General features: G+C 43.3%; 1 protein-coding gene across 2 annotated transcripts in view; it reads right to left on the bottom strand.

Annotated features, from left to right (window-relative positions):
* Positions 1–477: 477 nt before the first annotated feature.
* Positions 478–11,807, bottom strand: part of LOC135899651 (uncharacterized protein CG1161) — a 51,138-nt gene continuing 39,808 nt past the window's right edge. For both annotated transcript variants that reach the window (XM_065428960.1, XM_065428961.1), the window contains one exon: positions 478–6,598. In XM_065428960.1, the coding sequence (XP_065285032.1) occupies positions 6,452–6,598 (147 nt within the window). In that variant the 3' untranslated portion in view covers positions 478–6,451. The remainder of the gene's footprint in view (positions 6,599–11,807) is intronic.

Raw genomic sequence — 11,807 nt, 5'->3', positions numbered from 1 at the left:
TCAAAATCGCATGATCCTGCCTATTGCAACCACTCCACAGGTGGACGTGGAATGAGTGCAGCAACTTCCATAGGATGCCAGTCTTGTACAAGTGCTGAGCAATTCATTTGCTCAAACAAAGCAAAAAAATGCATATGTGACTTTGTAACAGCAGTGCAAATGCACGTAGACCCGTGAATGCTGAGCGTAACTTGTTCTTATGCTTCGACTAATAAAAATTGGGCCCCTCGGTTAACCCCTTCTTGCTTTGAGGCTTGTTAGTTTATACATTAGGCCATTGTAGCATAGATAAAACATACTCGACACTACAGGTGCAACAGTAGCATTTTGCATTGTGTTCTGCGTCTGTTTAATCTGTCCTACAGATAGTGGCTTCAATGAATGCTCACCATTTTAGTCGGTCAAGAATTTTCCCCGAAAACGTGTGGGACAGAAGTCTTTTTGACAGTAGACAGGTAGAGAAATGTAAACATGTGATTGCTTTCTTTTTCAGCATTTATTTTTTTTACCACATTTACTTCACAGGCATCAGTGCTTACAGGTAGAAAGAGAAACTGCTTCAGATATGTGCAGCTGACTTAGAAATTTTGAAATATGTTGAAATACTAGATACAGTCAGATCTTGATATAATTAATTTTCATACATAACAAAGTAAATCTAAAACCTGGATTTTTTTTCACAACTGTGTATATGCTTATCACAAATATTGAATATAACAAAGTATTTCTGTCAGCTGTGGCTTCGTTATTAACAAGGTTCGAGAGTAACATAAAAAATGTGGACTCGTCTATCACGCCTTCGTAAGCACTCATCTTGCACTATGTACATCTGAATAAAACCTTGCTGCACGTTGACATTCAATACATGTGCCATTTTAGGGCCAGCAGTTTCTGCTCAGCCACTGGTTGCAGCACATTTTCATAGTTTATCACACTTGAAGAAATAAATACATTAACTCAAGATGGAACGCAAACTCACAATGGATATACTAAACAGGGATGGTAAACAAAGACAAGTGCTGCTGCTTCCTGCTATTCTTACTGTCCTTGTTTAGTTTCTGCACTGTGAATTCGCATCAAATCATTAACTAGCCTGATCCCATACCTTGCTACACTCAACATGGGAGTTTCAAAAACCAGGATGTATGGATACATGGCTTTGTAGATTGCATGTTGGCAGGATGTTGTCACAAAGGCCATGCGACCGTGTTCGGATACAACATTTTTGACAGAGACAGACATGCAGTCAGGGCACTTTTCCGTGGATTATTTCAAGTGTGCTTGAAGAAGGTGCCAAATCCTGAGTAAATAAAAGTACCAAAAGTGTATGACCTTTCTGGCTAGTCTACTAGCTTTATTGTGCTCAAAGTTTGCATAGCTGTAGCATTTCATTGTGCCCCCATTTTAATGCTATTCGAATGATGATTACCGTTTCAAGGTAGTAAATTTGCTCATGTTGTGAAGCAACATGCCATTACAATGATCTGCACTAATAGCCTTAATAACTATTTCTGACGAGTGGAAGTGTATGCAAACGCACACATTTTGTATTTTTCCGGTGACAAACAACTGTTAAAATGTTATGACTTGGTGCAAGATGCACCTACGTGTATTTAAACATCACTGAATGTTGTTGCCGGTTCTAAACAGAAAAAATCTTGTCTAACCAGACTGCGTGCATACGAAAGACGGATTTCGTGGCGTACATTCTGGAACATACATATGCAAGCATCACCAATTATGCTGGAATGCACAATAATCAGCCAATGCACTTAACCCATAGATTTCAATGAGCAACAACTCTGTACTCTGCTATCACTGTACATTGAGTGCCACTTGTTTTTCAGGGCAAGAGATTGCACTATAAAAAGTTGGATTTACAACTTAATTCTTGTATTATATGATTATTCACTACTACTGCAACGTGACAGTATTAACAGTCAGCATACTTTCTGTTTATTGCATATTGTTTTATTGACTTGTCAACCAATTGCAAGAACTGCAGAACACATTTTGTTCTGCTGTTTGTGTTTTCCTATATTGACTGTTTAATCACACATGCAAAATGTTCTTTATGGACTGTACATTTTCCATATGACGTAATGGTATCATCCCTTAGGTTTTTTTGTAAGAAACCAAGGAAACAATATTTGCTGACATGTACAATTTCATTTGCATTAATCAGTACCATTTGGGTGCTCCAGTACTTTTTTCTGCCCACACTAAATCAGAAGTACAAATCTTGTGCAGCGAGGAAAGACAAAAAAGTTAATTTTGCTACAATAGAAGAGTGTTGCCATCTCTTACTGCAACGTGAAGTGCAGCATGTACCATTGGCATAAAGTGAAACACAAAGATGTCAATATTAATAGCAACACTACTTACGCTGGTTTATTTGAATGTGTTGAGCTCTCATATAATGGCCCCACTTAAGATGAACTTCCACCTAAAACTAATGAAACCTGCGCGACTGTCAAAATAAACATTATTTCAATGGACGAAAATTGCATGTACAACAAACTTCTTTGAGCCCTGCAAATTGGTTACAGCAAAGGGATGGCGTAAACCCGACGCCGCAATATGAGATAACAATGGCCTCCGACCACTCGACGCATACAGGCAGTTTTCCCAAGCCTCCTCACTGGCGAACTACCCCTTTCGTGCCCTCTCAAGCAAGCTACCCTCTCCTCGCCGACACAGGCTGTCCACGAGTGTCGGCATGTGCTTCCAAGATCACCCTCCCGCTTGTCCTTGCAACTCCGCTCTTCTCACTCGCAACTCCTTCGCCTGTCTCTGCAGGTGCACTACAGTGCCAGCTACCAGCTTGAAGTCCAGGAATTTCATTCTCTAACTCTTAGGGGGAAGCAGTCCCCTCCACACGCTTCCTTGTTTGATTGTCGCACATGCTCGTCTGCTCCATCAATTGCGACACTTTGTTCTCCCTGTCGGCGTGTGTGGTGCGATCGCTTTTAGTTGCATCCGAGTTGTATTCAGCATGGGGGACGGGAGGCCTGCCATGCTTGCAGAGGTCACGAAGCAAAAAGTGCTGGACATGGCAACGAAGCGAGCAATTTCGACGGAACTGTCTCGTGGTGTTGAAAATAGAGTGGTTGAAGAACGTGTCAAAATCAACCACCTCAGCAATTATAAAGAGCAAGGAAAAGATCGCCAGCTCCAACGCCGACTCGGCAGACAAAGAGCCTGTGGAAGGCCACCTATGCTCAAGTGGTTCGCATACACATGGGATCGCTACATTCCATTAAGTGGAATGCTGGGAAAACCCAAGAACTTCGCATTCCTGGAAAGTTTGTCCGACTTGTAAAGTCCAGGCATTGGCTGACTACATCGGTTCAAAGTGCACCATGGGATTGTTTTTAAATCCATTTTTGGCGAGGCAGTTTTGACTTGGCTTGCAACAAAACAAGCCATCATTGCAAGCTACACAGAGCAGGACGTGTATAAATAACACAGATGAAACTGCATTATTTGACTATATGCTGCCGGACAAAATGCACGCCACGAAAGGCGACTCATAAGCTGGCAGCAAACATATCAAAGTGCACGTTACAGCGCTTCTGTGGATTGATGTGGATGGCAATGACCAGCCCATGACCTTCCTAACCGGAAAAATAAAAAAAGTTGCATTGCTTTCGCAGCTACGTGCCATGCGCTACAGGCACATACTAAGGCGTGGATTACACAAGATTTATTCTCAGAGTGGATGGGCAAGTTTCAGTGCAACATGCAGAGGCAGGTGCGTGCTGCTCATGCTTGACAACTGCCAAGCAAACCACACGCCAACTTCTCTGATGGCAGTGACTCGACTTTTTCTGCCACCCAGTAGCCCTTTGAAAGTGCAACCCTTTGATTCGGGCATAATACGTGCCCATCGTTAGGCGCAGCAGTGTGGAGTGCTTGCTCATCACTGTTCACCACCCGGCCGCCAGCTTGCCGCTTCGAATTCCACTGCATTGAGCCATTGAGACAGTGAAGGCAGCCTGGGTCGAGGTGATGGCCGCTTATGTGTGAATCCGTTTCCACAAGGCCAGCTTGGTCGGTGTAGATGGCGAGCCTGATACTTCTGAAGAGGATCAGTCCACTGGCAATTGGTGGCAGTGCATCTTCAACGTCAACATGGCAGGCTATGACAATGGCTGGGATGATTTTATTTCTGATGATGATGCTTACATAGTGGAGCTGTGCATGTACGAGGGCATCATTAGTGAAGTATGGGTCGACAGCTACGCAAAGGAGTCGGATGACGATGAAACTTCGGAGCCAGCACCTGTAAGTGCGCCTGTAGCAATGTGCTACACAGAAGGCCTCAGACAACCTGTCTATGCCAAAGGCCTTGGCAGAGAGCTCGCTTCTGTTTTAAATAAACTGGAGACTACCCTCGTCGGATCTGCACTGCAGAAACAGACTAGCATCGTGGAGATTTTTGCAGAGTATAAATTTCGCGTTTTGTCTAGGAACTATTTTCTTTTTTTAGCTGTGGTCCACGGACTACGAAATTTGGGATATAATGATCGGATGCCACATGACGCTCAGGTTCGTTATAAGGGGGCTCAACTGTACCTATACTATCACTAAACATTTGACAACCTCTGAACTACTCATTAGAGATAAAAATTTCCATGTGTTATAAGTGCTTTCTAATGCAAGGATCACAGCAGTACGGTTCAGTATGCCCAGATTTGTTTGTTTGAATTTATGCAGATAGTATAGTGTTTCATTCAACAACAACAAATGGCACCACAATTTCACTGCAATAATTATTTCTTGGGAAGATTTTTTAGTTTGTGTCGTCTAGTCACAGACGACACATACTACTTATTTATTTTGGACAAAACAGATGGGAAACTATTACAGCACTCAAATGTGCAAGTCTAATTGTTAAATGGTATGAAATTGCCGGAGCCATGAAATGCTACATCTGTGCAAGGTATAGGTGCAGATAATAGAGCATTTTAATTGCCAAAAGTAATGGGTACCTCGTGTTCAAATTTAGTGGACAGGAAGAACAACATTAATAATATTTGGGGTTTTACGTGCCAAAACCACTTTCTGATTATGAGGCACGCCGTAGTGGAGGACTCCGGAAATTTTGACCACCTGGGGTTCTTTAACGTGCACCTAAATCTAAGCACACGGGTGTTTTCGCATCTCGCCCCCATCGAAATGCGGCCGCCGTGGCCGGGATTCGATCCCGCGACCTCGTGCTCAGCAGCCCAACACCATAGCCACTGAGCAACCACGGCGGGTAGGAAGAACAACATTAGGCAATAAGAAAGCGCAGCGGGCGCAGTACAACTTAAACTCTGCGTGTTGTGCCTGGCTATATTCACAAAGAAAAGATTTCCTTGCGAGCACAACAGTCTTGAGAGGACGATGTGCATGCTAACGGTCAGCTCCTGCAGCCCCTTGTCCACAAGATATCCGATATATAAGGAAGGAAAACACCTACTGATAAAGCTATTAAAGTTAATATTTTTGCTCTCACATGGGAGCATGATTCACAGCAGAAGGTAGAGGCGATAAAGCAGTTTCTTTAAGTACAACTCATAAATTAAATGACTCATGCATATGTTGTGCACCAGTGGCAAATTGGCATCATTCTAGTTAGACCCATCTTCTGCAGTCCTGATGTGAAGCGACTTCAGATAAAGATGCGCAGTAAAATTTTTACTGCACGCTTGTTACCATGTGCCTGTTCCTTGCAACAGGGACACTAAAGAGAAAAAATAAATTAAGCTGTATTAATGAATACATAATGCTTCCCTAAGGCCAAAAACGCCACCCTTACTATCAGATGGAGCTTGATAAGCAATAAAAGACAAAAACAAAAGAGAAATGGCACTGCGCCTTGAAATTTCTGCAGTCACGAATTTTGAAGATGCCTTGTCCTGGACTAGTTCCCTTTATGGTTAAAGAAGGATTGATATTGGATTCTAAAAGGGCCATATTCTTAATATGGTGAGTTTCGAGAACTTTGACCGCACCACGTAGGCCGAAATACAAGAAAATGCTTTGAAGTCTGGCATCACAGACTATCAGTGTAGGGTTCTGGCGTAAAATATACAAGTTGAAAGCTTGGCCGTAACTTTTTTCATTTTGTAATCAACCACATACCGTTAAATCAAAGGAAATAGAATTTTGAAAGTATACTTTATTTGTCTAAAATGAATCGGTCTTACTCTTTAGTGTCCCTTTAAACATTGTGTCTTTGAGAAATGCATATAGTATACCAGCTTTTCTGGTCGGTGTTTTTCTTTGTTGCTTATTGCATATCAGCTATCCGATCTGACAAGCTTCCATCGTACTCTGGACTTCAGACACCCGAAAGTGGACAGGAAAAGCAGCCGAGGCTCAGTATACAATTTAGGCACCGTCCAGCTGGGGGCCATTCTCGAGAAAGAGAAACCTCGTCGAGTCGCCAGGAGAGAGGTGCTCAGTTGAGCATAGTGTGCTTGTCGTAGATGTTCCTGCGCTGCTCCTGGACCTGCCGCTTCCACTTGTCCTGCTGCTGGCCCACCTTGTTGAGCACACTGCTGCTCGAGCGACGGGTGCGCTGCTGGTGTACCGGAAGGGGTTCCTCCTGTGAGATGCATGCACAATAGACCATTCTCACAATTACTAGTTTCAGCATGCCACGATTGCTGGAAAGCATGTAGACAGCATACCTGCCACTCTCTGAACACTCGTAAACATCCTGTGCACAGGACAGGGAGGGGGTGAGGATAGGAAACACATTTCACTAAAGGAAAATATTAAGCAGAGCTAGATCAACAGATTATTTGTCGAGAAGTCTACCGCAGTTCTATGTGTCAACATCACACTTCGGCATATAAAACTGCTGCCGACAGTCTCACTGCTGCTCCACAACTTCAAATGCGAGCACACATTCTGGGGTTTTCTGTGCCAAAACCACCATTTAATTATGAGGCACGTCGTAATGGGGGACTCCAGAAACTTGGACCCCCTGCGGTTCTTTAATGCGCACCTAAATCCAAGTACACGGATGTTTCAGTCGACATAATCACCATGTGACCGCCCTCTATGATACTCTCTGTAAATCAGCCAGTGCTCATGTTGCATGAGAGATCCAAAACAGGTGGCGCAACTTTCCACTTTCATCAATTTGTTCCTTGCAAAATCCTAATCTTTTAATCTAGCTTGAATTAATATTTTCCTTTAGTGTCCCTTTAAATATCTGCCTCACGCAAATGCCTTTTGTGTGATGCAGCACACATACTTTATTGAAAATGGTTTGCCGTCATACACACCAAACGAACAGCAGCAAACATGGAACTGCAGAGACAGGAAAATATGTTTCAACAGAACTGTCTGTTGGCCTAGATGATGTTTGCTCAAGGACATATTTTTAGCCAATAATAAAGATACACAAGAGGAAGAAACAGATGACAGCACGGGTCGCTCAACAGTGTGTTGCTTAGCAGCAACACACTGTTTTCACATAAATGATTTTTTCAGTGACTAACCCTTGTACACGTATTCAGGAATGCAACTCAAGTTGAAGCCCATGCTTGACTTGATTTAAATGACACCTGGCGTTAACGTGCCAAAAGACACTCACTGCATTTCCTTCGGCGCATTCACAATAGGCGTCATTTAGATGAAGTCAAGCATGGGCTAAAACTTAGGTTGCATTTCTGAATACAGGGTTTAGCTGTCACCAATTTTGTCTGAATAAACTTGTTTAAGGCAAGCACTACTCTGGCATATGGTGTCTTGTGCTGCCACAAGAGGACGGGGCACAGGTAGGATCACAAGTAATCTTTTTGTGTTTATTCTTGTGACTTTAAGCTGCTCCATCCTTCAACTCTTCTAGAACATTATAGTGAACAGAAATAATTTTTTGCAATTCTTGATGCGACATCCCTTAAGAGTTAAAGTAAGCCCTAATTTGTAAACTTTGCAAAAAGATATGCAGAAACCTTGAACGATGATGGTCAGTGTAAGTGAATATTGCGAACGGACGAACAGGTGAATGACACTATCCTCCTTGCCACCCATCTCTGCAAACTGCTTGTCCGAGAGCATTCAACCCTCGCCTCGGCACCCTTACTCGACTTCCTGAAGTTCTTTCGCAGCAGCTGTGATGTGCAAATGCATCCACTTCATGCTCTCATGGTGTGTCAGCATCAACACCCTCAACGTTCGACGGAACACTCGCCTGTGTCTGTAGAGTATACTTTGTGGGTGAAGATTCACTATGGGTTCTCGACCCCCGCATCGTCCACGATAGGCTGGTCACTGCCGGGTGGCCGGCCAGTGCACTTTGTGATGAGTGAGCGAGCAACAGCGTCCCATACTCCTTTCTCCTGTTCCTTCCCGCCATTTGGTTGCCTGAGAGCATGCCTTGCCACAACAAACGAGCGAGCAAGTTAACATGCAACATTGCACCCTCTAACCCCCCTTCCCACCCCTCTCCATCACTCCATTAAGCAAGAGCTCACATGTGACACACCCCCTCCATCTTTCCACATCGTCCCTTTTCGCAACTCGGTTCTCTGTGAGCACTTGCCTTATTTCTTGGCATTCCAGCACCTAAACCTGACCACTGTCATACCACCAGCCTAGCTATTCGCTTTAAAAAATCAGGAGAACTGGCAGGTATGAGGACGTATCAGTCATTAGCGGGCTGAACAGCAACAGCGGTAAGAGGCGTATTATATTTGTACCATGAAAAACACGATTACCCCTTGAGGTTCATAAGGCAGGGAGGCGAGAATAAAAACATTCTACAATAGGAGTGGGGTTGAGCAGACTTAAGCAGCAATTTTCCCCTGGAAGTCACATTCACCATAGCGTTATTCTAGATGTTGCCTTGAACCCAAGTATTGCGGGAAAGCAGCAGAGACTGCTGCCATCATGGTGCCAACAGTTTGGCCGTGCACGTGCTCCAACTATGGTGAAATCGGTTCAGTAGGCTCAGTCTGGTAACACAGTAGCTTGTGAGTTGCAGGAAGCATATGAAATGCGAAGGGAGGGTGACATGTTTATTGGTGTAGTGTTGATCATTTCTTTCAAAGGTGAGTGAAAGTTCTTTGATCAAAAGCAATAAAAGGACTCAAGAGACACTATGCCATGCACATACACCCTGCTTCTGTGAATATGCCTGGAGGCCAGATTCCCCTCAAGCTACAACCTGCAGCTTTTTTTATCTGGTCATCCTCGCAATGTTGCTGGATAAATTCCATTCAATTCAATTCTCATGCTGTGACTTTCTTTGATTACCCTCGCATGTGGTGCCTTAAAAAGGCTGTTTATTGACTCCAAATGACGCAGTTGGAAGTAGCACACTGTTTTGTCTTTCTATTCATTTATGTTGCATGGAGGTAACGTACACAAGCCACAGCAAGTTGCCGAACAGTGTGTATTACTGATGGGCTTTGTTCTACCAGGAAGCACACATGACAGGCAATGGACTTCATGCCCCCATTTCTGCGTGTTCATATTCATCATTATTGTGATCAGCCTCTGTCACATTAACCAGTTACCCCTCTCTTGTATCCATACAGTTTGCTACTAAAGTTGGTGGAGGCAATCCTGGTGCTACAATCATTCAACTGCCATCGGAATGATAGGTAGTAAATGAATTTGTCTAATAGTTATGTTTAAGGCTTCGGACGTTCTTGTGTCTTCACATACACCTTACTACAATGGACCTGCATACAACAGACTTTCGGATACAACAGACCATATTTTAGCCCTAGTTTGTTCTCCCTATTTTATTAATGCAATTAAGTTTACTTTTAATGGACCATGCTACAATGAATGATCCACTACAGCAAACAAAATTAGCGGCAACTTTTATTCAGAATCTGGCATAAAAAAACATACTTTTGCCACGTTCACATGGGCTGACAACTGACGTGCGAGAGTCAGCCAACAATCACGGCTCGATATCACGAGCACGAGGGTAACAGGAAGGGCAGAAATGTGCCTCCTCGTTTGCGCATAAGGCCCGGGGGTTCTACTCCGGCAGCGGCTGCTTACGGCACGTCCACTGTACCTTGAACGCGATATCCAATGTGGACAAAGTGCGCCCAGTACTGGTAGTTCGCATGCACTGTGCTTTTGGTGCTTAGTTTGCGTTGAAGCAAGAGACAGCATGAAGGTTAATTCGCTCGGTGCTGCTGTTGTGCTTACCATGCTTCATTTGCTATCACATTTGTTGCTTTGCCACATGTATCATGTGGAATATGTGGGTTCCACTCCCATATGTGCTAAGCTGTCTCACTTGTTACTTCCATTTCGCTTTTCCTTATTATTGCAACATTTCAATTAAATGGAACTGTTAATTTCCCACGTGCTTCCCTTGGCTTCTGTTTCTCTGTATAATTGTAGGTAACAAAAAAGTTGACCTCCATTCCCCTCTTTCTTTCACTAATTAAGTGCAACGCTCAGGCTCAGCCCCATGTTCAGCTAGTTGAATCAATTTATCATTAGTACCTCTGTGCGCCTGAGTGGGGTTTTACATGGGGGACACGCTGTATTAATGAAAGAAAGTTTGATGGATTGCAGTGCTGAGGTTAGTGGCATCAGAGTGGTGCACAGCTTTTTCAGGCAGAGTTACTTACTCAGATCCAGTCTTCTCGTTTTAATACATATATATAATATAAATTATGGGGTTTTACGTGCCAAAACCACTGTCTGATTATGAGGCACGCCGTAGCGGAGGACTCCAGAAATTTGACCACCTGAGGTTCTATAACGTGCACCTAAATCTAAGTACATGGGTGTTTTCGCATTTCGCCCTCGTCGGTTTTAATACATATGATCATACTCATACTCATACAACAACAAAAAAAAAAAAACTGATTTTTATGAGCATCAATCTAGAGTCACCATCATCAATCTATTTTACGTCCACTGCAAAATGAAGGCTTCTCACTGCGATCTCCAACTACCCGTCCTGTGCCAACCGATTCCAACCAGCACCTGCCAATTTCTTAATTTCATCCCCCCACCTAGTCTTCTGCCGTTCTCCAATGCACTTTCCTTCTCTTGGCACCCATTCTGTAACCCTAATGGCTCACCGGTTATCTAAGCGATGCATTACATGGCCTTTCCAGCTCCATTTCTTTCTCTTAATGTCAATTAGGATATCGGCTATCCCCGTTTTCTCTCTTAACCACAATGCTCTCTCCCTGTCTCTCTTAACATTACGCCTAACATCCTTCATTCCATCACTCTTTGTGCGGTCCTTAGCTTGTTTTTGAGCTTCTTTGTCAGTCTCCAAGTTTCTGTCCCATATGTCAACATCAGTAGAATGCATTGATGGTATACTGTTCTTTTTAGTTATAATGGTAAGCTTCCAGTCAGGAGCTGACAATGTCTGCCGAATGTGCTCCAACTCATTTTTATTCTTCCATAAATTTCCTCCTCATTGTCAGGGTCCCCTGTAAGTAGTTGACCTAGGTAAACATATTCTTTCACAGACTCTAGAGGCTGACTGGCAATCCTGAACTCTTGTTCCCTTGCCCGGCTATTGATCATTATCTGTTTTCTGCATATTAATCTTCAGCCCAACTCTTATAATCTCTGTTAAGATCCTCAATCATTTGTTGTAACTTGAATCTCTACAGTGTTGGTGAACAGGACAATATCATCTGCAAACTGAAAGTTGCTGAGACATTCACCGTTGATGTTTACTCCTAAGTCTTCCCAGTTTAATAGCCTGATTAATTCTTCCAAGCATGTAATGAATAGCACTGGAGAGATTGTGTCTCCTTGCCTGACCTCTTTCTTTATAGGTATCTTTCTACTTTTCTTGTGGA

This window comes from Dermacentor albipictus, unplaced genomic scaffold (assembly GCF_038994185.2).
Source record: "Dermacentor albipictus isolate Rhodes 1998 colony unplaced genomic scaffold, USDA_Dalb.pri_finalv2 scaffold_16, whole genome shotgun sequence".
NCBI classification, from domain to species: domain Eukaryota; kingdom Metazoa; phylum Arthropoda; class Arachnida; order Ixodida; family Ixodidae; genus Dermacentor; species Dermacentor albipictus.
Note: the sequence above shows the minus strand (reverse complement) of the source record. Positions and strands in the feature narration are given on the sequence as shown.